This window comes from Phaseolus vulgaris, chromosome 9, assembly GCF_051622355.1.
Source record: "Phaseolus vulgaris cultivar YP4 chromosome 9, ASM5162235v1, whole genome shotgun sequence".
Taxonomy (NCBI): domain Eukaryota; kingdom Viridiplantae; phylum Streptophyta; class Magnoliopsida; order Fabales; family Fabaceae; genus Phaseolus; species Phaseolus vulgaris.
Genome location: NC_143506.1, coordinates 18,057,279 through 18,081,318, shown reverse-complemented (window position 1 = coordinate 18,081,318; position 24,040 = coordinate 18,057,279). Strand labels below are relative to the sequence as shown.

Below are 24,040 nucleotides of genomic sequence, written 5' to 3'. Positions count from 1 at the left end.
CCAAAGGTAAACAGTTTTTTGGTTAATCGATCAGTGATTCTCATTAGTTATGCTTCTCCCATTTTTCCTTTGATAATTGATTGTGTTTTTCATAATCAACTACGTGTGGGTTTTCATAATTATGTTGTTTTCTATGATTGTTTAAATGCATTTAATGTTATACAATGAATTAAGGTTAAAATAATATTTTTCAATTATTATATAATTTATCTCCTTTCTTTCCATCTAAACCCAACAACTCATTTTCTTCAATTTCTTTCCTATTTTTTAAAACTAAACAATCCAGAATTACCCTACTTTTTATTTATTTTCCTTATTTTTATCTACACTTTTTTTCTGTAATATCAAACAAAACGCAAATCAATGGCCTAAGCTAAGGAAAAAATATTGTGGTTTTGAACCACTACTTTTTATGTCCTAATATGTGTTACTAATTAAATGTCATTTATTATTTTATCAAAACATTAAAAAACTTGATGTTTTACTAGAGATTGATCGGAAACACAGAAGATGCGGTGGATCAAGATCACTTAATAATTGTAAAATTATATCAAACTCGTGTAGTGTTGTAAATTCTAAAGTAGTCACGTTAGTTAAATATTAAAAATTAAGACCTTATCCCATTATATGCAATTATCCATATTGAAAACTTAATTTTTAGGAAAATTTATTTACGTTCAAACAATGAAGAGACATTTTGTTGACTATGCTTAAATACACTTGACTCGTCTCAATTTCAGTGAAACAATGGAAGTAAACCGCTACTGAACGGGGACAATTTTAGCAAAGTAATTGTAATTTAATTTCACGGGACGCTTCGTATCGTATCCCATTACCACTAAAAAGCTAAGTGACAATTTTGACCAAAAAGGCTAATTCACAAAAACATTTTAAAAATATGAATTATCTTTGTTTGTTGTAGACTAATTAATTATTCAATTCTAAACAAAGTTTTTGACGCATTAAATATAAAGGCAAAGTGAAGTTTGAGCATTTTGAAGTGCGCCACATAAATGAAGAGCAGAGCGTTAAACACGAGCCAGAAAAATTAACACAGCGTTGATTTTCCACACAAAAAATATCATAGCTGTTATAACGCAGCGGTATGGAGCAAATAAAAACAAAAGGCATAGAATTATTAACATATGAACTTCAGTCGATACTTATAATACACAATAACATAAATGAAAACTACCCAAACATAAAATTCGCTTCTCTTTCTAGCAAAACATAGATCCCTTTTTTTGAGTCATCAAATCCTCGTTAGATCAAACAATACAAATTACAACACGACGTAAAAAACTAAGTAAATTATCAAGCCACAATACCTCCAATAAAAAAAGCCCAGTATGAAAAGGACATGCTGTGGGGAAGCAAAGAGAAATGTGATGCCACATCAAAGTCCCCCAGACGATAATAAAGCAACTGTGAATCTGCACAAGCTCATGTGTCAACGATAGTACATAAGCTGCTGTCTTGATGAATTACCGGTATATCCATCATACATGGCTTGAGATCCCCCAGAGTTTACGCCCATTGAAGCAGGAGCTAGGCCATGTTGTCCAGTCATTTGCAGAAGGGCTTGACCTGAAAGACCAGATACAGCAGCCTGACTCAAGGCCAGTTGGCGCTGATAAGCCAACAATTCAGCAGGAGAATAACCTTGGTTCATCCCTGCAGTCGGAAGTATTTGATACGGTTGAGCAGGAGGAGGTAACGGATTCGAAGCTGTTCCAGGAGGAGTTGGTTTACTACCCCATGAACACTGCAAAATTCAAGTAAAATATTTTTTATTCATCTGCATCTCATGAACCCCCATACCTTCCAGCCTTTAAAATTAGGCAACAGTACAAAGAGCATGCGTTTAAGTGTGTTATTATACTTGAGGTGCATTACATCCATGAAATTACATTTATACTTCAAAAGCATTTTAATTTAACTTCCCAACAATACAAATAAAATTGTATCCATCAGTCCATAACAGGCATAGAAGAATGCTGTAAAAACATGGCCTCCTTCCCATGATGTAAATCGGCGCCCCCACAGGGAAGGGACAAAGGTAAGGGTAAGGTTAGGTGCAAGCAGCTGACTCTAGATGCGAGTCCTGAGAAACATGATCAGCTATTGTGAAGGAAAAACATCCCTACGGACATTACTTTATGGGCAACCACCAGACCAAACAAGAAATGGCAATTAATTAGTTGACCAGATAAGTGAAAAAATTCTCACCTTCATACTCTTCCCACGGATTATTCTTCCATTAGCCACCTGAATGGCCAACGCAGCTTCCTCGTGAGTGTTGTATCTGACAAATCCAAAACCCTTGTCCCTTTGAACTCGAACCTCCTCAATTACCCCAGCCCCCAGTGCATGGAATTGGCAATGGAGTTCAGCTTGAGTTACCTGTTACCCTCAAACCACATGTAAGAATCTTTTAAATGGAACAGTTCATATTTTGTAATATATTGCAAGACTGACATTCAGATCAATCAGTTTAGAGACATATTGTCACAGATTTGACACATTCAACGACAAGTACATGCTAGGAAGGAGCATTAAAAGCTTGGAAAAAGGTTTTCATAAATTAATTCAAAATGTACTCTCAACCATGATTTTGAATTGTGGACTGCATCAGACGAAGAAGCAACAATAATATGGTTGCAAGGAGCTCTGCAACCATGTGACACTGCAAATGACGTCACCATATCTAAGTTCCCCACAAATACTGGGATGCCTTTTTTTTTCTCATTGAGGATAGATCCAAAGCAAGAGGCGGCATATAAGACTCAATAATAAAAGAGATTGATGAAGTTGTGAATAAACCACAACAGATAACTGCTCGTCAGATGCAAAGACACTAGTTTTTTTGTTACAGGATTGCAATAACAAACTACGGGGGAGGTAAATTGACACTCAGAGCTTCCTAAGAAAGCTGGGTCACTAGTGCCAACGCCAAATTCAAACACACTTTTGAAAAGTAACAAGAAATATCATACCACATGGGTTAACAACACCTAAAAACAACAAAATTATGCTCGAATTTGAATACAATAATTTAAGTTCAAGTCAATTAATGTTCGACAGGCCAAGGCATGTCTGTCCTTTAACCACATGTAAGCCGTGAAGTTGGAAAGATTGCAATGAGGACTATCTTACACATATTATGGCATTTTTCTACCACTTTTAACAAGGGAAATTCAGATATACATCATTGTAAAATATGCACCCCAGTTATCCATCCAAAATTATGTTCAAATACACTTCTAACAAGCCAGATTAATCCTAGAAAATACCTAAATATTTTTTCCATATTCGTGAATAGAGAAATTAAATAAAGTTTTAGTTTTTAAAATGTGAAAATAATAACCATAATATTTCATTCTTCAATTAACATAACTTACATCATGAGGAAGGTTGCCAACATAAACTGTGGTGTATAAAGAATTGTTTTCAGGAGCATCCTCATTATTATTATCTTGACCTCCATCTGTAAAACATTGGAAAAAATGAATTATAAGTATCTGTCACTGTCAACAATTCTAAAATTCCCTGGCGGTCTCCAGAAGCACACAGGAAATAGATGAGTGAACTTAGTTACACGAGTGCAAAGGAAAAAAAGCAGCAAACAAAGTGAATACTTAATTGAGATCCCAAATTAGAAATAATTGTAGTCACTATAACCATTTAGTTACTCTAATAAAATACTGAAAGTTTATACCAAAGTAGTGGATAACAAACTTCGCCAAATGCTCATCATGTAAAAGCACAACATTTATCCCATACAAACTAGTAGCTATGTTATTTGTGTCTACCTTAGCTATTTTCCAGGACCCGAGTATGCGTCAAAACTGGTGCCTAACAAATCAAACACTTGGAAGTGCACTTCCATATGTGTCTAACATATGTCAACTTTAAGTCTAACTCAATCTCGCAAAACTAGCCGCTATAAGATCTCCAACACACCCCCCTTACTCTAAGGATTAGCATGATAGTAGATATTTCTAAGTGGTCCAATAGTAGCCCGATAGGGGATGACCAGATAAGTCTAACAAACTTTGTTAGAATAAACTCTAATATCATCTTAGAAATTGAGTTTTTAAACCTAACTCAATATTATAAAACCAACTTGCAAGTTAAGGGATGAATTCACTTATATATATTATAATTTGATTATATCTTTAGCCATTGTGGATCTCTATTATAAGCCACCAAAATATATATGCTACCCTAATAAGTGTGGTCCATCGGTCCTTCCGTCATCTTTAGAATCAGTATGGCATAATTCAGAACAGTGAATAACACATACCACTCAAAAAAATAGCCTGAACTGGAGAAGGAAAAAAATGTAAACTTGAGTCTTCATCTATGTTTTCATGGTTTCAGAAATTTAGGCTCAGGCTCTTGGCTATCTAGAAAGGTACTTGATACCTGAAGATCCATTTGTAAGCACAACAGCATTTTGGTTGTCATTGCTCTTTTCTTCACTGGAGCTGGTACCAGCACCCTTAGTTGCCCAGTTGCATCGTATTTGCCTGTTTCCCAACCACTTACCTATATGATGCAGGAAACACCACATGTTGGTATAAACAAAAAACATGACACAAAAGCAGGGAACAAAGAGCACAAAGGTATACAACTGAATGCCAAACCTGTCATATCATTTATGGCACTCTGGGCATCCTGCATATAATTCAGCACACAATTAACGTAGTTACACCAACCTGATTATTTGTAAGGTTTAACTTGGAAGATATTCTAAAAGGGTTCATACTGTTATTCACACATCCAACAAAAACACAGCAAATAAAATTTATATGGCAATTTAAATGAAATAAAGTTCTGGAGATATTGAGTGTTCTGTTCTCATTTAATTTGAAAGAAAAACAATTTAATGATCTTTTCACAACACATTTAGTTCAGCTTATTTTGGAAAATAATTGCACTTCCTAATAAAGCTTTAACTTTTTCCTCTTTCAGGATGGTTCATTGGTTGATCTCTACAGTACCTGATGATCGCGGAAAGAAACAAAACCATATCCTTTTGACCGACCGGTTTTGTGATCCCACATAACTCTTGCATCACTGCAAATAACGAGAGAAGATAGAAAAGTAAATTCCAGAAACCAAAACATCTTTCAAGGCTGAGTAACTTGTTGAAAAGTTCCCCCCAGTTAACTATCTTCAACTTGTCACCACTAATGAGGACCACAACAGTCACCATAAAAACAGAATGTACCTTGCTCCAATGACCAAAAAATTCACAATGAAGAAAAAAAACAAAAAGCAATGAGGAACTCACGAACAACTAGGATAGACTGAGAAGCAAGCAAATAAAGTTGCATCAGTAACCTCTGGACTCAAATCACCGACAAATATATTGAAGTGCCCTGATGATTTTAAACTAAAATTAAAGGAATATACAATTGAAAAGAAAAAAAGAAAAAGAATGCCCCCAAGAAGCAAAATAATTGAAATCACAAAATATATGAACTGTCTTAAAATTAACCTGATGTGTCCTCCCTACTGCTATTGGCATATGCCCAATTCACCTTAAGTGCTTGACCATAACTGCAAACAGAAATAAAAAATATATATTATTCAAAGTAGCTACATATAAAGATAAACTCTGACAAGTTGCCAAGACTCAAGATTGTCTGATTAGAACATCTTAGAGCCATTAAAATATTTTGTAATGCTAAGTAAACGTGAGTAATAGGTCTATCAGTAAAAAAGAATATGAAAGTAAAAACGATAATGGTTCCTCTATCTCCAGAAAATCCAGATGGAGAATTTCTTCACAGTTCACAAACAAACCTATGCAAATATGCCAAAGAAGCTGAATAAAACATGTATCAAACAAAATGCTTACAGTTGTCGTCCGTGCAATGTCATTATTGCAAGGGCCGCAGATGCTCGATCGTGATAGTCCACAAAACCATAAGAGGACTGTAACATTAATTTCACAGTAAGAAAAGGCCGGAAAAATAAGTAGAAAGATTCTAGGAGAGAGCGTAGATATTAGGCATATGACTGGGAAAAGAATAAGGGTAACCATGAAATAGCATGTAGAGCTAAACTAAGCTGTCGTATGTCCAAATTTATTTTGCACAAGAGTTAATTTAAAATTAAAGTTGAAATAAGAGTTTTAAATTTAATGTTAAAGTTGTTTAGTAATATTCTGTAATATATTAACCTTAAAAATACTTTTAAGTTCAAAGTTCCTGGGTATTATGTTATTAGATCTTGGCATTTGAAATAGAGAAGGAGAAGTAACCAAAAGCTCCTAAACTAGTGGTTTTAAAAAGCTCCTTTTTAAGTTTTCTCTATTAAAAAGGAGTTACCTTTTGAAAAGCTCCTTTTTAAGTTTTCTCTATTAAAAAGGAGTTACCTTTTGAAAAGCTCCTTTTTAAAGAAATTCTGTTAGGCTTAGCTACTGCTTTCAGCAAAAGAAAGGCCTAAAATAAGCTAGGACAGACACAACATAAGAGCCACAGTCACGGAAACTTCACAGTGTAACCCACAGCAGAAATTACTAGTGTCAAATGACATATAGCACACAAGCAGGATCTAAAGCAATCCATCTTAGCTGATATACACTCACTCTCTCAAGCTCTCAGCTTTCACCATACACAGTTCCAAGTTAGAGAAGCCATTTACATTGCAAGGTTGGTAAAAAAATTATGATAAGCAAGAGGCCAGATATTAAGACGACACCAGGATAATATTACCACCAAATGCATCACAGTAAAAGGATTCAAAAGAAGGGAGACACCGAAACCTATAATTCAGTTAGTAAAGGCCAGAATCACCAAACAAATTCTGGACTGATATGCACTTATCCTTTCATAACTCCTTGAAAACATATCACCTTTGTAGAATAAAGATTCTCATTAGAGAAGTTCAGATTAAAGTAATTCTATACTCTAAATTCTTATGCCAGCCAGATTTTTTTAAAACAATTAAAAGCTTACTCATCAGTACTAGTAATCAACATACTCATAATATTAAGGAAAATTAGGAAAAATAACAGGGTTTTTTAATTTTACAACAAGGCCTGTTAAAAGAGGTCATTTACAAGTAAACTAATAATAATAATAAGAGCATCAATGATCATCAACAAAGAAAATAGAGGTGAATATTGAATCAAAAACCTTTTCTTTTCTTATGAGCTTGCAGCCAGCAAGAGGACCAGCACTCTGAAAAACTTCTGCGAGAAGTTTATCAGTGACATTTACATGAATATTTCCTACATAACTGAAAGAACATAGTTTTAGATCAATAAGGCGTCAAAGAGAATAACTATACTAATTCTAGTACAGTGATTATTTAATACAACATTGAACTTCAGTAGCATCGAATCTATCTCTCAGAAATTCAGATCAGATAAAAACAACATTTATGCAACAACAAAAAAATGTATCTACATTTGTTAGAAATTTGGTTAAAATGGAAACACTCATACTTGTGCACAAACATGAAACTGCGGACAAAAATCATCTAAAATACGAAAGAAATAAAACACTCACACACTACGGCATGCAGATGTATCAAAACCAGGAGGCAAATTTCCACTTGGAACAGGCTCCATCTGCAAAGTTTACAAAAACAACAAAAGAATAAACAAAACAGACAAAAGGAAAGAAGGTCCAATCAACTATACACAGACAGAAACCTTAAATAGAAGAAAAAATAGAGTACACTATTTAGAGACAATAAAGGACTGAGCTATTTCTCATATGCTTCTAACAACCCAAATAGTAAATCAACCAAATGCATAAACCAATTTTAGTTCATATCATAATCGTCAAAAACAATTCTGCAACAATACCTCCATTAAATGAGATAACTATAGTATGCTTTATAGGTCCACAGATTATAAATTCTTGACATATTCTAGTTGACTACGACCACGACCTAACATTTTGTGCAATCATTAGGTTCCTCCTATTGCCATATTGAAGAGCTAAAAGTTTGGGAGCAAAATAATTGCAAATCACAAATACATATAATACACTAGTCGGTGGTACTCAACAATTATATCAAATTGTCAATTCTGAATAATTTAAACGACAACAATAGACCACAGCAGCAGCAGCAGCCATTTTCTTGACAACGAAACCTAGATGAAAATGAACCAAATAAAATTGAAGCAAGCAATGCGATTTTCATTTATCAATAATCATTCCTGTGGAGAGAATAGAAAAACCGTAAGGCAACGGGTAACAATTGTATCTTACAAGACTGTGAAAGTGGCCTGAAATTAAGCTACCACGAAAACCAGAGCAACAACACCGCCAATACCCTAATTACATGAATTAAATGTTTTCTGCCCATCCACAAGCCCTATTTTCTTTTTTCCACGGAAATAGAAACAGCGCAGCAAATGCAATTGAAGTCGGATGCACAAATTCGGCAGAAAAAATGCGGCGTAATTGAAAACGGAGAAAAAAAAAGGAAAAGAAAAGAAAAAAAAAAGGTGAAAAAAGGAAAAGAAGAATGCAGAGAAAGGCTAACCTGAGACATAGCTGCGGCGAGCATGCCAGGGTGGTACATCTGTTGCTGCTGAAGCAAAGCTTGCTGCATGAGGGCTTGTTGTTGCTGCAACTTCAGCCTCTGTTGCATATCTTAACCTCGCGCGATTCAGAGAGAGATTGTTCCTGAGAAGAGAAAGAGCGAGTAATTGTCACGGAGCCATATCGTAACATTTGGAAGAAATCAAGTAAACAATTGCAACAATATAATATAATAATAATGGTGGAAATCGGTGATTGAAATCTGGGAGATTGTGCGAAAGATGGAAAAGGGAACGGATTTGATATTTTTCTGACCGTGATTTGGAAGCAGAAGAAGAAGACAAGGCTGTGGATGGTGAATGGTCCCAACCCAAATGGTGTTTTTGGTTTTGGATTTTGGTTTCGCACTCTCAATCAATTCTCCAACCTCATTCCGCCAATCTCATAACCATGTCCATCCACTTCCACTGTATCCTAACCCGGATTGTGTTAACCCAACTTAACCGGATAAACCCGTTTACTTTTTTACCTATACTTTATATAAACACACAATTCTTGAAGGAGAATGCTCTAAATTTATACTGAAAAAAAAAGTGATTATTTTTTTTATATCCTAAATTAGTTTTATTAAAAAAAATCTTATTACTAATTCATTTCTTTTAAAGAATTTTATTGATTTTTTTCAGCTGTTTATAATAATAAATCTTATTTAAAGTTCCATATCTAGTCAATTAACAACCATACAGTTTTGATTGATTTTATTTAAATTTGTGTCTTTTTAATCAATTTTTAAGTCATGTAAACTAATATTTATTAATTACTGGTGATTTTTTGTTTGAAATTATTATGAATGTACACTTAATATTAACCATTAAATTTATTTTTTTCATTATTATGATATTACTTTACTAGTCTGGTTAGATCATAAATACTCGTCGTTCTTGAAGAAACTAAATATATACATATATATTTTCAAAAATTTAAAACCTATTTTTAGTTCTATAGTAATTTTTTTGTTGTGTTTAAAATTATTATTTGGACATTTAAGTTTTAGAAATAAATGAAATTTGAGTTTTTTATTATTTAAAATACATTGATAATATTTTTATTATAGTCGTTATATGTTTTGTTTGTTCTTTAAAAAAAATCTAATTATTGTTGAAGTTTCAAACACACACACAAAAAAGTCCATATGATGTAAATTTGTGATAGTTTTTACTCTTTACTGTGCTATTAGTGTACAAAATTATCATTATATTTAAATTAAATATTTTAATAACTTAATATATTTCAATGACTAATAAGCATTGTCATGGTTTAGCATCCATTATATCGAAACCATTCATTTTAGAATGAAAATATTAACTATTTTAATTTGAGTTTGAAAATTAATATTTGGATAATAATAGTGTAAAGTTAAATTATCAAAAAATATTGTTTATTTCCGATGATATCAAAATAGGATTAATGGAACGAGTAAGAGAAAAAAAAATATGTTAGTCATTTTACATTGCAGTGCACTCACCATATAAGGGTTTTTTTATGTTAATATTAAATTATGATATATAATAAATTTATTCATTTTTGTAATAAATGATTTAGAAAATCATGTTAAAAATAAGTTTTAATTCACTCGTCGTGCAATTTTTTTATACTTAAAATATATATTGTGTCCTATTTTATTCTTCTGTGTATTGAAATTCAAAAATATTTTTTTATTATTCATGATAGTTTCTATGAGGAAATGAAATAATTTTTGTGTGATATGTCACATCTAACATATCTTATACATGACTGCCATGAGATTAAACTGAACTATAATTAAAATTATTTTGTAATACTCTATAAGTTTATTATTTTTCTTTTAGTGTCTCGCTTTTTTTCTTTTTCATCTTTGTCTTTTTCTTTATTTTTCCTATTTTTATGCGTTACTTTTTTTTTCTTCGTTTTTTAATTTATTTTTAAAATTTAATTAATATATACTTTAATAAGTTACTAGATTTATTGTACTAGTCTTATTCTTAATATTTATTACCATCAAACTTATAAGTTTGAAATTTGATACAATTGGTGAGAAAAATAACTATGGCTTTATAAAGATTAAATTAAATATTAATAAATACATATCAAAACTAAATTGAAATAAAAACAACATTTTGTTATTTGGTGAAATTTATTCATAGAACCTTAGCTACCAGCTGATATGAACAAAACATTAAAAATGAATTAGATGAAAAAATCTAAGATTGATAAGGACTAGAAAATGGTAGTAGAGTATGACTCTTATAAATAACACTCGAATATTTTATTAAAGTGAAAGAATATTTAAATAGAAAAATCAATTATTTATGTTTAATTTTAGTAAAATAACCATCTTTCCAAAATTTATCATGGTTTCCTCCTCTACCTTTTCTCCGAGTTTATTTTATTATATTGACGATCGAAGTCCGTCACTAGATTTTTAAGAGTGAATACTACAAAATTGAAATGTCAAAAATTTAGTTAGAATAAATTCATTTTTGTTCATTTTTTTAGTCAGCTTTTTTTATTTTTTAGGCTTGTTTGGTTAGTTATGGTTGCATGTGATGATTTTTGCTTCATGATTAGTTTATGTTAGTTCATAGTCTTAATAATATGTTTAGATCATTGATCATAATTATGTGGTGCAAGTAAAACTATCTTGTGATCTTTAGGAGTTAGATCTATTTGTGAGCATACCTACTTTTACACAGGTAAGATAAGTTGATTTTATATTTTTTTTCCCAATAGAATCCTAGATTATAAGATTTGAATGTGAATGTGGCCACCATCTTCAAATTTTCTTGTAGGATTGGTTATTGAGTAAAATAGATTGTTTTGAATAAGATTAGATGTGAAATTAGATTTTTGTTGATTTGGTGAATTACATGTTGATGGTGATGTGAATAAGTCATTAAAAGTGTTTGAATGGTAGTATGAATTATAAATATTGACGAGTATTGATCGTTGAATTTGAATTTAAATAAATACGATATAGAAATTATATGAATATATAGATATACATATTAAAATACTAGTTATATAAGATATAGATATTAATATAAATAACAAATATTATATCTTAAAAGCTAGATAGAAGATAATATATATTTCTAACTATGTAAATGACTATTCAACCTGATACAATAGGATTAAACTCATTATTAATCGTAAAAAAAAAATTATATTTTTTTTTTCATTACATATCATCTTAAAAGTTACCAAACTTTTAATATATAAGAAAATTTAACTAATTAGCATATTAAAAACTATATGTTTGACTTTGAAATAAGCATTACTTCATGAATGTCATTCTCATAGTTTAAAATCAGTTTTGTTTTAACTTTTTAAGAGATAGTGTATGAAAATATTGAGCTATAAACATTTGAAGTTATTTTAATTAGAAGTTATATTGTAAAATATAATACGTTTTCAGTAATATTTGAATTGGGCTTTTTTTTTACAATAAGTGTTCTTTCTTGTATCTTATGTATAAATTGAAAATTTTGTGTGTGAAATCCACCGTGCTTGTCTAGGTTTATAGTTATACATTTTGTATGTGAATTAGGTTATTTAAAAGTAGATTAAGACTTGTCTAACATGTTAGGCAACATTATACTACTTGACATCTCAGTTAGGCTGACACTTCAAATAACAACAATTATTTGTCATCATATGAAAAAAATATTATTAAAAAAAATACAAAAATATGGGGAAATTAGGCCAAAATTCATATGTCAACAAAACACAATATATAGAGGTAGATTATATCTATTAATAAAAAATTATAATAAAAGACTAGATGAAAACTTATTATACCAATAAAAGGATTCTCTATGAATAAATCATAAATTAATCAACTTATCAACACACGTATTTCCTTCACGAAAAATATGAATAACCCTAAATTTTGTCTAACTTTGCTTAATTGTTGGATTCATTTAATTTAATGTAAGGAGGGTTACTATATTAAATATATATATGATTCATTTATTGGAGCGTTTCCAACTTAGTACGAGAAGAGTTATTATATTAAACATATAATTCATTTATTGAAGCGTGAAATTATTATACTAAATATCTTAATTCAATAATGATGTAACATACCATAAAAAAATATTGTATCACTACTTTTATATAATTAATCATCCTATCATAAAACCTTATGGTTAATTTTTGTTATCGTGATGATGACGGTGAGTTAAGTGTAAACATATTCAATATAATTGAATATTAATTTACATAAGAATGTATGTAATAAGTGTTTGAATTTGTAAGTATGTGATTAAGTAGTTTGATATAAATATTTATTAGGTTAGGTTATTTTTGTATAATGTCAACGGTTATAGTTATTGATGAGAATAGTTAATTACAATTTACTTGGTAGGAATTGGGTGAGTGAGTGAGTGATGGCGAAAGACGGAGAAGTTTGGTGCATGGCAACTGGGAGCAATGAAACGCCACACTACGCCAGCTGTTTCACTGTTTTCTCCTTTCTCTCTTTCTTTTTCTTTTTACTATTTTCTCTCAAACTTTCTCTTCTTTCTCTTATCAATTCCGCAGACATGTAAACTCGCCTTTTCCAACTAAATCGCTCCCTAATTTTATATTTAATTGTTTTTTTTTCTTTTTTAATTTTCTCCAGGTTCTGTTTTATTCTTAATCTTTGATTTGTTGGATCTCTTTTTCGCCATTTCTTACTCATGGAGATCCGTGCAGATGCAGAAACCAGCTCCTTGTCAAGGTTTTCCACATGCTTCTCTTTTTCCTCATCGTTTAGCTCAATCTCGTTTTCAATAACCGTTTCTCACACTGCCTCAATCACTACTTCATTAACATTCCATCGCTGAATCTTGCTCTTACGAATTCTGGATATTCAAGGCTCGAGAATAGCTGCCATGACTGAGATTTTGTTTTCACGTAGTTTGCTCGCGGCTGTGGCTTATGGATTTGCCTCCATGCTCATGGTTTTTATCAACAAGGCTGTTCTTATGCAGTATGCATATTCGATGACTCTTCTCACTTTTCAGGTATTATTATTGCCTTTGCTGATAAAATAACAGATTCTCGCCCTTTATTGCTGTTGGATTTTTGTTTACCGATGTTTGTGTTTTTCAGCAATTGGCTACCTCTTTGCTTATTCACGTTGGTAGGAATATGGGATACACGAAGGCGAGAGAACTGGATATGGCGACGGCCAAGCGACTGCTTCCGCTTTCAATTTTCTATAATGCTAATGTGGCTTTTGCTTTGGCCAGTTTGAAAGGAGTCAATATCCCAATGTATATTGCGATCAAGAGGCTTACGCCGCTTGCTGTACTTATTGCTGGGTACTTCTCGGGAAAGGGGAGACCTACAGCTCAGGTATTGGTTGTTATTTGAGGTTTTGTTCATTCTGTCACCTTGTCAAAATAGTTTATCTATGTGAATTACATACCATGAAAGTTATTGGTTGAACTAAGTTGCAACAAGAGGTTTTCAAGAAGAGAAATTGTGTTATTTAAAAAGGGAGACGAACCATTGGTAACGGAATTTAGTTAGTGCAGCAAACAAGAATAAACTTTGATCTTCTTGTGGAAATACTGATCACTGGTGGACTCTAAAATTGGGTATGGTACCTTATAAACAATGAACAGTGTGTAAAGCTGTGTTCATTTTCTTGTACAGTGTAAAGTGTATGTGGGTCTAATGCCACAGTTGATTAGCCTTGGGTGTGAATTATAATGATTGGTAGCATTTCGTTCTTTCCACTCTTGAGCTGATAAATCTTAATGTATATAATTTTCTGTCAAATTTCAGGTGGCTCTTTCAGTTATATTGATTGCTGCTGGAGTTCTCATTGCTGCCCTTGGAGATTTTTCCTTTGACCTTTTTGGGTATAGCATGGCTTTTGTTTCCGTTTTTTTTCAGGTGATATGCTGATACATCGTAGTTCTTAAATCTTAATTTTATAATGGAATCGACACTGTAATTTTGCACTGTTTGTTCATAGTGCTGCTTACTCGTATATGCAGACCATGTACCTTGTGCTGGTGGAAAAATCTGGTGCCGAGGATGGACTCTCATCCTTGGAAATCATGTTCTATAACAGCTTTCTATCTCTTCCATTCTTGATGTTTCTCATCATAGTCACTGGGGAATTCCCAAATTCTTTATCTTTATTATTTGCAAAGGTCAGAATCTTAACCTGGTTCTTGTTATTTGGATTGATTCATGATTATGCCAGAATGAATTGAATATTTGGACATTTTTAAATCTTATCTGTTTATATATACAATCAAATAAATCCCAATTATTTCACAAGGAACTGGTAAATGCCTCAGTGATAGCTATATTTAGTCTCAAACAGCAAATATGTTCATTTACATATGATAGTTTTTCTATGTTGTTGGATAATTCAAAAGAAATAATATATGCACTAATATTTCCTTCCTCTTACTGATATTGTCTGCTTAGTAGTTTTGTGCAAATTTTCTATGTATTGGTCCATTGGGCATGTGACTTTTGAGTTTCTTAGAATTGGGCATGTTTCTACAAACTAGGAAAAAAAATAGGGGCGGTGTGAGGTTAAGATCACTTGATGTATGGTGGAAAACAAGACAAAACAGCAACTTTTGATTTTGGCACGATCTGGGTCCGTTTTGCTTTCATAAAGCAATTGGCCTTTTATATATCAGATGTTTTACAACTGTAAATTAAATCAATAGATTACTTGATTCACTTTAAAGTGCTGACAAAGTGTATTCTTAGTAATCATTTTGTGGAAGGATCATAAAAATGCCGTTTTGATGGTTGAAAGCTGGAGCCATAGCTTGCGACATATTCTGGAAAAGCTAAAAAAATCTGCAGTATTTAATTATATGGCAAAGCTGTATCATGTTTTATTTAGTGATAAATTGACGCCAAAGCTAATATTTTGTTTTCCTTTGCAGAGTTATTCCTTTTCATTTTTGATGATTCTTATTCTTTCATTGGTGATGGGCATTGTTCTCAACTTCACCATGTTCTTGTGTACAATTGTTAATTCAGCCTTAACTACAACTATTGTTGGCGTTCTCAAAGGGGTTGTTTCCACGGTAAGCTAGGAGTGATTCTGTGTTTGCCATAGAAAATCTGTCACAGCAGGCCAAATTCATACATATACATAATCTATCCATATTTTTTTTTGTAGTTTAATTTGCTTGCGTACCCTTTATGCTCATTTATGTCTAGTTTTAACTGCAAGCACTAAACCCGTTGATGGTTGCTTCTTCAGACCCTTGGTTTCTTTTTACTGGGTGGTGTTCAAGTCCATGCTTTGAATGTGTCTGGATTGGTTATTAATTCAGCTGGCGGTGTATGGTATTCATTTGCCAAATATCAGCAGAAAAGAAGTAAGGCGATGAAGCTTGTACCTGACGCGGAGGCTCATCGTAAATAGAAGTGATGTTCATAAGTTGCAGTGCAAACTAACAGTTACATGAATTGTTTCTTTACTTTTATTTACTTGATTGTAAGGACTGATAATTTAGTTATTTTTTTCTTATAATTTACAGTAATTGCAGGCTCACAGAGTCTGAGCCTATTATGTAGTAATACTGACATGATATTTGGAATTCAGTAAAATAATTGTACTTTTATTATTCAAATGCTTACCAGAATTTTATAAGCGGTCTATTTTTTTTTCTCTGCAATGTTCTCAACACTGAAATGGAGTATAGAGCGCGTGACAAACAGTAATAGAGGAAGGCAAACTTCCTACACCCAACATTTTTGAACCTGCACTAACAAAATTTTCAAATTCAAAAAATCTCTTTGGAAATCAAAATCCGGAATTGAAAATAATATATTCTGAAAAAGTAGATATGGAAAAGATTATTGTGTTCTGGAAATAAACATAAGTAGATCTGGAAAAGATTATTGTGTTCTGGAAATAAACATCCAGAAACAAAAATCAAAATTCTATTCCAGATAAGAAAATTGAAAATTGAAAATAATACATTCCAAAAAAGTAGATATGACATTTAGAAACAAAAATCCAAATTCTATTCCAGATAAAAAAATTTAAAATTGAAAATAATACATTCTGAAAAAGTAGATATGAAAAATATTATTTTGTTCCGAAAAAGGGATCTGAAATGTATTTTTATATATACACATTTTTTAAGGGTATTTTCGTTTTTTTCCCTGAAATTGGGTGCAGTAATATAATAATATGGTGCAGGAAGCAATTGCTTAGAGGGAAACAATATAGGCCCAATAGCAATAGTTTACATGTAAAAGAGAAATCGGGTTAATAGGCCCAATAACAGCATAATTCATGGAGGCATAAAAGATGTGAAATGTAATGGTAAATAAATAGCATAATATAACAAATGTTAGGTATTAATACCAGCTTCAATATCTTGAAGTCGAATATCAAAATAGTAAAAATAAACATGGAAAATGACATAATCGTTAAAATAGGTAAAGTACGATAAAATATAACAATGAATATAAAGTATGAAAAATACTATTTATGATTGTCAATATATTGTGCAATAAAAAAGGTAAAAATAAGAAAATTCGGTCTTATGTAAATAAATAATACAAACGTTATGGCTGACATAAGAAAAAAAATATTATATAATTTGACCTTGTATAGAAAATATTAAAAGGAAACTTAATCAATGATTTAAAAATTTAAAAAATATATAGAAGGTTAAAAATTAGTATTTAAAAAAAATTGTTCAAATATTATTTAAAAAAAAAGAAGAATCTAGCAAGGAAAATTTATTTAGTAAACATTTCCGAATAAGATTAAAGAAAGTTTCCCATAAATAAAATGAAATAAAAAGAGTGTGATTTTATAGGCAAATGGAATGACTATGAATTGAAATGCGTTAAATTTCATGGTTAAGTTGTTTTTGCGATGTGGAAAAATGAGTGTTGAAATAGCGAAACACACATACTCCAAGTCCACTACAGATTAAAAAAGACCAAAGTTGTCTCCTTGAAGTATTAAATAATCTTTTTCGGATTTCGACTATTATAAAAATATAGGAGATCTTATCATAAAAAATGTTGTCAGGAAATTAGAAAAATAAATAAAAAAACTTATTTTGAATACACTTTTAGATTTTAATTTTGTTAAATATAAATTTAAAAGTGTATTTAACTCTTCTTATTATATTTTGATTTTTGTTGTGAATTTATAATCCATATTTTATTTACATTTCGTTTTAATTTTATAAAGCCATCAACAATGTATATTTCTTTAATTTTTTTTAACATTCTGTACAAATTATTTTTCGTTTCTTCATTGTTAGAAAGCTTTAAACTAATTGTAGATTTTTTTAGCTTTCAAAATTGGAGGCATTACTAGATTAAAATTATAATTGAAACTTTTACATTTCAATGAAATCTATGTCTCAATAGATTTAATTAACGGCCTTTTAACCTCAATTATTGAGAACACTATCATTTTAATGAAAATATTATATATATATATATATTTATAATTAATTTAAATAGTACATCACAATTGTATTAAAATGTGAAATTAGTTAGTTGTTATTATATGTGTAGTAGTTGTGGATGTACAAAAGTAGTAATTTGAAAATGAAAGTGACTAAAATGAGAGTGAGAATCACCCACAAAAATTTCAGGTAATAAATAAGAGCAAGTGAGAAAGAAAGTATTGAAAGATATAAAACTACCATTTCTCATAATACACTAAATTTGTTTGTTTTCATCCCAAAAGGCAACCAAACTAATTCAAGAAATTTGGCCTCATTAGGATAGGATTATGAAAGGGTACCAAACGTACCCATTCAATTTTCTTAGTTACTCTTGCTGTGATTGATTATAAAATTACCTCAACATTATGAAGTTTAAATTAAGCTGTAAAAAGTGTTAATTAAGGTTAAAATTAGAAGAAAATTATGATTAGATTGTGAAAGATGTTATGCAGGGTTTGTTGTGGCATCTATGTCCTCCACCTCGTGCTTTGTCTGCGGTTATATTGAAAACAAAGGCTGCTGGCTACGTGATGTGTTTTTTTTTTAAATTTTTTTTATTAATATTATTTTAATTAATTATAAATATAATATTTTAGAATATTGAAAAAAAAACAGAATAGTGTGAAATTTAATTCAGTTGCCCCCACTAGACAAGAGACTTAGATTTTGAGTGTCTCATATATATATAAATACAGAGAGAGTTTAAAATTAAGTGAAATAATAATCTTAATATTTAATTTTATTTTAAGTTAGCAACTTATACTAATGGTATAAATTGATATTTCTCATGAAGAAAAAATATTTTATATTTTAGGTAAAACTTGTAATTTTAAAATATAATTAAGTGTATAAATAAATGAGATGTATACACAAATAAGAAAATGCTCGTTATAAGTTATTTGAACAGCTATAATGCATAATCCCACATCGGTGAAGCTATAGCCAGTGGATTGGTATGAGGAAACAGCTAGCCTTTGAGGCAACAGGTTCAGAGTCCAAACCCAGATTGGTCCACAAGTCACTTCCACAGTTTTCTTAATTTCACTCTTTATATTTGGTTGGTTATTTTTCTTTATATTATCACAAATTCTACATTAATTAAAAATAAAAGTATTTTATAATATATTGGTGGAAGCACACGTGTATCTACATTTTTTTCTTTTACTCAATTTTTAGGATGATAGAAATGTAACATACATAAGAAATAATTTTGGATGAGTTGAAATTGAAAAAAAAATAGAATGCAGAGAGTGATTGAAAGTGAATTTTTTTTTATTTTATATTTGAAATTTGGTGTGGAAGTGTGTGAGAATATGTTCTCTTTGTTGCCTTAAATTAAGGAACTAAAGAAATAATGAAAGAGTCATATATATAAAAGCTGCACATTAATATTAATTTAAAAAAAATAAAATATTTTTTTAAATAATTCATATAAAATGACAAAATACTTCATTTGTATTAGTAAAATGAACTATATTAAATAATGGTAGAATCGAAAAAAAATGGTTATAATAAAATAGATAAAGATAAATAGATATAAATCTATTTTATAAAATTAAATGTTAAAGTTTATTTTTTAATATTATTAATATTTTTTCATTTTTATTTGTGAATGAACTAATTCATACAAAATTATCTTAGAGATTTTCCTCTTACCTTAAGATAAGAATAATATCTTTTGGCATCAGAACATTTGGGATTCACATGTCAAAGTAAACTCTTGTTTCAGTTGAATCACTTAACTTTATTTTAAGTCTTTTTTTTTTCTGTTAAATATAAACTCGAATCTAAGTGAAGATTAATGAAAATTATATGCTTCTTCCAGAGTAGTAGTTAATGAGGTAGGGATAACAATTACTGTATTAAAAAGATATATGATTTAAATACTAATATTAAGAAAGATCTCTTAAACATTTCTAAAATTGTTACTAAAGGTTTGGTAATGGGTTACATCCAAGTCACAATCTGCGTATTTTTTCTTTTCTGAATGGTGCATAGATCCGTTGATTTGTATGAAGATGATCTCATAATGTATTTATTTAAGTTGTATGATTGTTTTGCTCAGATGTCTTCTACTGGGTTAACAATGAGAGTTTTGTATAAATAGACATGAAACTAAGTTTAGTGAGAAAGATTATACTTGAAGAATTCATGTATAAAGGTTGGATCATCTGAAGATATTTATTATTTTTTATTGGTGATAAAATAAAAAATAATTGATGGAAGAGAAAGGTTGGGAAAATGAATTAGGCAGTGGTGGCACACATGGTTATATAGTGCAATGGATGATTCAGGCATACACCAAATATGAGACAGAGATTAGATTGGGCAAACAAGAACAGCTTCTACACACTCATGCACACTTTCATTCATACTTCAAATCAATTGTTGAAACCCAGCTAAGATGATGTCTGTCAAGATTTTAGGTTGTCGGGCCAGTCTAGTCTCACATGCAAGAATGCCAGATCTACCAATATTCATCACACTACACTTACAAAACCCATCACATACCTTTTTTTTTGCCTTCTTTTTCTTTTAACCATCTTCAAGCAACCTAAAATACCTTTCATTGTTTTTAAAGAAACATCTTTATCAACTCTGAAAATAAACGTATCTGTAACTCTTTCAGTTTCAAAAATATCGCCATTACTTTGGATCATTCTTCATCAAATTTGACATTAGTTTAATATAAAAGTTGAAGTTCCATTAGTTCTTCTCACATCATAAAATATAGATTTAAATATTTTTGTTTTGTTTTTTACTATAATATAAAATTAGTTTTTATTTTTAGTTTAAACCTATTTTGTAATATGAAACGAGTTTGTAGCAAACCAAGTTATAAATCTTATAAGATACACTGTATTATAATATTATAACATCTCCATCATTAACGATAAGTTATCATAAAATATTAATATTTTGAGTTTCTAGTTCTCACTGTAAATCAGTTTAACTTACCAAACAAGAACTCATTTCAATAGGTTTAAAGTTTTAACTAAGAGTTTAAGATTTATGATTTAAGATTCATGATAAATGGATGAAAAAGATATTTAAATTAAAAAACATATTTTAATAATATTACTTTTACTTTTAGAAAACTGAATTTAGATATATATGCATTTTGTTTGAGTTACTCATAGTTTTAGGAAAATAAAATTAATGTTTCGATTTTGTCCAAATTTATTGAATTGATATAGTTTTATCTAATTTTTAAACTTCATAAATATAGAGTTATTCATCAAAGTATATCACAGTAATTTTCTATTTAATTTAGACCATCCAATTAAATTAATCCATTTAACTTTTTTTGAAGACATTATTAACTTTATTTTTGAAAAAGTTCTTTCACTGAACTAACAATATTACTAATACTATCTATATGTACATTGTCGTAATTAACCATATCAACTCTATATTTTTCATTTGTATAATTAGAAAAAATCAAGCCTGCAACTAGTGGACTTTAGAAAGAAAGTAGTGCTTACAATATTTAAGAAGCATAATAGGTAATTAACATACTTTCCCATGAATAAAATGCTTAAAAGATTAACTTACTTTCAACAAATAAAAATATAACAGGTAATATTTATGGTATTTGACATTTTATAAATAAATTAATTCTCTTAAACATTTATGGTACTAAATACTCCAATAGATTATAATTTGGTCACAGAAGACTAATTAATGAAAACAACAAATGATTGATAATTAGGAAACAAAGCAATGATAATGACTAACTAAACAAAACAAATGACCTGTTTTTAAGAAAAAGAATCCCTAAATTTGTCCAAAGTTAACTCAAAACTTATTTTTGAAAATTTAGTTATTATAATTTTAATCAAGTATCTTTTAAACCTAACATTACTTTTTCATACTACCAAATAAGCTTAGTTTGAATATTTTATATATTATGAAATATTTTTGTTTTTAGTTTAGTCAATGTGGATTTTCAAAACAATTAATAACTAACTTAAATATTTGAATATATATTTAAAAAGTAACATTTACTTACAAAATAATTATCCCTTAATTTATATTTTACTTAAATATATATATATATTTGGTATAATTCCATATCCAAAATATCACTATTTTATTTCCCTCCTTTTTGTAACTTATTTAACAGGAGAAACACATCTGTTATACTCATATTATATACCACAGTATAGTATTTAATTATTGTGAAAAGAAATTTGCCATTAGTCTCTTCTGGCTAAAATAATCATGAATCTTCCATTTATTCCTAAAATTAAATATCATCAAATGGCATTTACCTACCCCTACCTTCCAACTTCATAGCTTGTAACATCCATCTATATTCCATACTTTTGCAATAAACCACACAATGCATATGTACACTGATATATACAGTGCCATTCTGAGGTTATTTATGCAACAACTACTAGCAGTGATAAAAGGGTCGGTGTTCACTTCAGTCATATGATAATGAGATAAGATAAGATACCTCAAAAATAAACAAAAACGTGAACATGCAGCTTTAGCTATGGTAGTATAATCTCTGATTCATTATATATCTGGTTACTCCATTTTGCATCAGATTAGTTTTATCCACATATATTCTATCTAATTAGCAATTACTAACCTCATTATTTGGTGTAAATGAGCAGTGCAATAAATACTTTTCAGTGTTTGCATGCTATACTGGTGGCCCTTTATTACTCTGGTTGGATTTGCATTAATTAATTATGTTCTTCTGGTGAAGTGCATAGCAACATATCCACTTACACTTCAGATCCAACACAAAAAGCTGTTCTGTACTGTCCTGCTATTTCTTAATTTATCTCTCCATTTTTCATTTCAGTTTTTCACAAATAACACAATGCATGTCAGCAGTTTTGCATAAGGGAGCTTTGACAATGCTTATCCTACAATTTTGGGTAACATGGGGTTCCCCTCGTGGGACCAGAGTTTATCTGAGGTTTCTCTGTAATCATTTCTATTTTTCTACTTTTTACCCTTGTTTATGTTTTGTCTGAGATTTTTACTATTTAGGTACAATTTTACAAAAAAATTATTAAAATGAATAAGCATAGTCATGTTGAACTTGTTACTTGACACTATTTCAGTTTAAACAATTCTGTTTTGGTATCTGGTAATGTAAAAAGAAGAGACTAAAGGAATATTCTTGAAGAAGCTTCCTTTAAATAATGTTTAGGTTTTTACAGAATGCACATTAGCCCCTCTTGGCCTCTAATAATCCACCAAATCGAGGCATCTTTTGCGAGCAATAATTGATTACACTGATAAAAGTGTTTTAGTTTTGTTATATTTGTTAGTATGTTAATTTTGTTTTTAAAATCTGTTGTATAATAAGTTGTATAAACACACACAGACACGGATACGAATACCAAGATATGTATAATATTTAAAATGTAGGACACATGGATACGAATTTATATATTATATAGTTATGAATTATTTAAATTGACAATAAAGATTTATGTGCACAAATATGTTTCAGATTATTTTTTGAAGCAGAAAGATGTTTTTCATGACTGATTCAAAATGATTTGTTCTTATTTTTATAATCATAATAAAAATTTATACAATAAATTTGAATTTTTAAAAAATTAATATATTTTTTATTTTAAAAGTTGTGTTAGAAACGTAATAGAATTGTCAAAAATCTAACAAATACTTTTTGAATTTGACATTTCAAGGATACGTGTTCTACAAATATCATACAAATGTCAATGTTTAATACGAGTGTCGATTTTCAATACGAATATCCGACACCAATAATAAGTATCTGTATGTAAAACTTATAGTGTATATAGTACCTTTTCTCTTCTCCTTTCTTTACAACAATAATTAAAAGTAAAAGGTGTAAACATGGATGATGGCTTGGCTTATGTCATTTGCAAAGTTTGCTTTGGTCTCGATGGTCTTTTTAATAGTCACCGTTCCCCTTTTAGCCTTTCACACGCGTCTCATCCCCACCTTTGGTTATTGGCATTATTGCTATTATTACCTTTATCATAGTTGTTCTTTTATCATTCAAAATATTTT

At 30.0% G+C, this 24,040-nt stretch overlaps 2 protein-coding genes across 4 annotated transcripts; one reads left to right on the top strand and one right to left on the bottom strand.

Moving 5' to 3' along the window:
* Positions 1–1,106: 1,106 nt before the first annotated feature.
* Positions 1,107–9,063, bottom strand: LOC137820061 (oligouridylate-binding protein 1B). 2 transcript variants are annotated; one of them, XM_068623840.2, is made up of 13 exons: positions 8,829–9,063; positions 8,515–8,657; positions 7,527–7,588; positions 7,152–7,254; positions 5,870–5,946; positions 5,507–5,568; positions 5,300–5,387; positions 5,007–5,082; positions 4,650–4,680; positions 4,429–4,551; positions 3,402–3,487; positions 2,230–2,403; positions 1,107–1,765 (listed from the first exon to the last, which is right to left on the bottom strand). In XM_068623840.2, the coding sequence occupies exons 2-13, from the start codon at positions 8,620–8,622 to the stop codon at positions 1,451–1,453; spliced, it is 1,305 nt and encodes a 434-aa protein (XP_068479941.2). In that variant the 5' UTR covers positions 8,623–8,657; positions 8,829–9,063; the 3' UTR covers positions 1,107–1,450. The 2 variants fall into 2 exon arrangements, with proteins under 2 accessions (XP_068479941.2, XP_090151867.1); XM_090295741.1 differs by lacking the exon at positions 5,300–5,387 and having other exon boundaries at positions 8,829–8,993.
* A 3,803-nt stretch (positions 9,064–12,866) lies between these two features.
* Positions 12,867–16,159, top strand: UTR7 (UDP-N-acetylglucosamine (UAA) transporter family). Of its 2 annotated transcripts, none has more exons than XM_068625965.2 (8): positions 12,867–13,015; positions 13,177–13,275; positions 13,456–13,561; positions 13,650–13,895; positions 14,331–14,441; positions 14,546–14,704; positions 15,464–15,607; positions 15,787–16,159. In XM_068625965.2, the coding sequence occupies exons 2-8, from the start codon at positions 13,235–13,237 to the stop codon at positions 15,949–15,951; spliced, it is 972 nt and encodes a 323-aa protein (XP_068482066.1). In that variant the 5' UTR covers positions 12,867–13,015; positions 13,177–13,234; the 3' UTR covers positions 15,952–16,159. The 2 variants fall into 2 exon arrangements, with proteins under 2 accessions (XP_068482066.1, XP_068482064.2); XM_068625963.2 differs by lacking the exon at positions 12,867–13,015 and adding an exon at positions 13,031–13,098 and having other exon boundaries at positions 13,251–13,275.
* The last annotated feature ends 7,881 nt before the right edge of the window (positions 16,160–24,040 follow it).

Bases quoted from the DNA above. Each gene is read 5' to 3' on its own strand.
- LOC137820061 (XM_068623840.2), bottom strand. From the start codon at position 8,622: ATGCAACAGAGGCTGAAGTTGCAGCAACAACAAGCCCTCATGCAGCAA. The intron at 7,589-8,514 runs GTTAGCCTTTCT...TAAACTTTGCAG, and splicing joins TCGCCGCAGCTATGTCTCAG to ATGGAGCCTGTTCCAAGTGG. The intron at 2,404-3,401 runs GTAAGTTATGTT...TGAGGGTAACAG, and splicing joins TTGGCAACCTTCCTCATGAT to GTAACTCAAGCTGAACTCCA.
- UTR7 (XM_068625965.2), top strand. From the start codon at position 13,235: ATGGAGATCCGTGCAGATGCAGAAACCAGCTCCTTGTCAAG. The intron at 13,896-14,330 runs GTATTGGTTGTT...GTCAAATTTCAG, and splicing joins AGGGGAGACCTACAGCTCAG to GTGGCTCTTTCAGTTATATT. The intron at 15,608-15,786 runs GTAAGCTAGGAG...TTGCTTCTTCAG, and splicing joins TCAAAGGGGTTGTTTCCACG to ACCCTTGGTTTCTTTTTACT.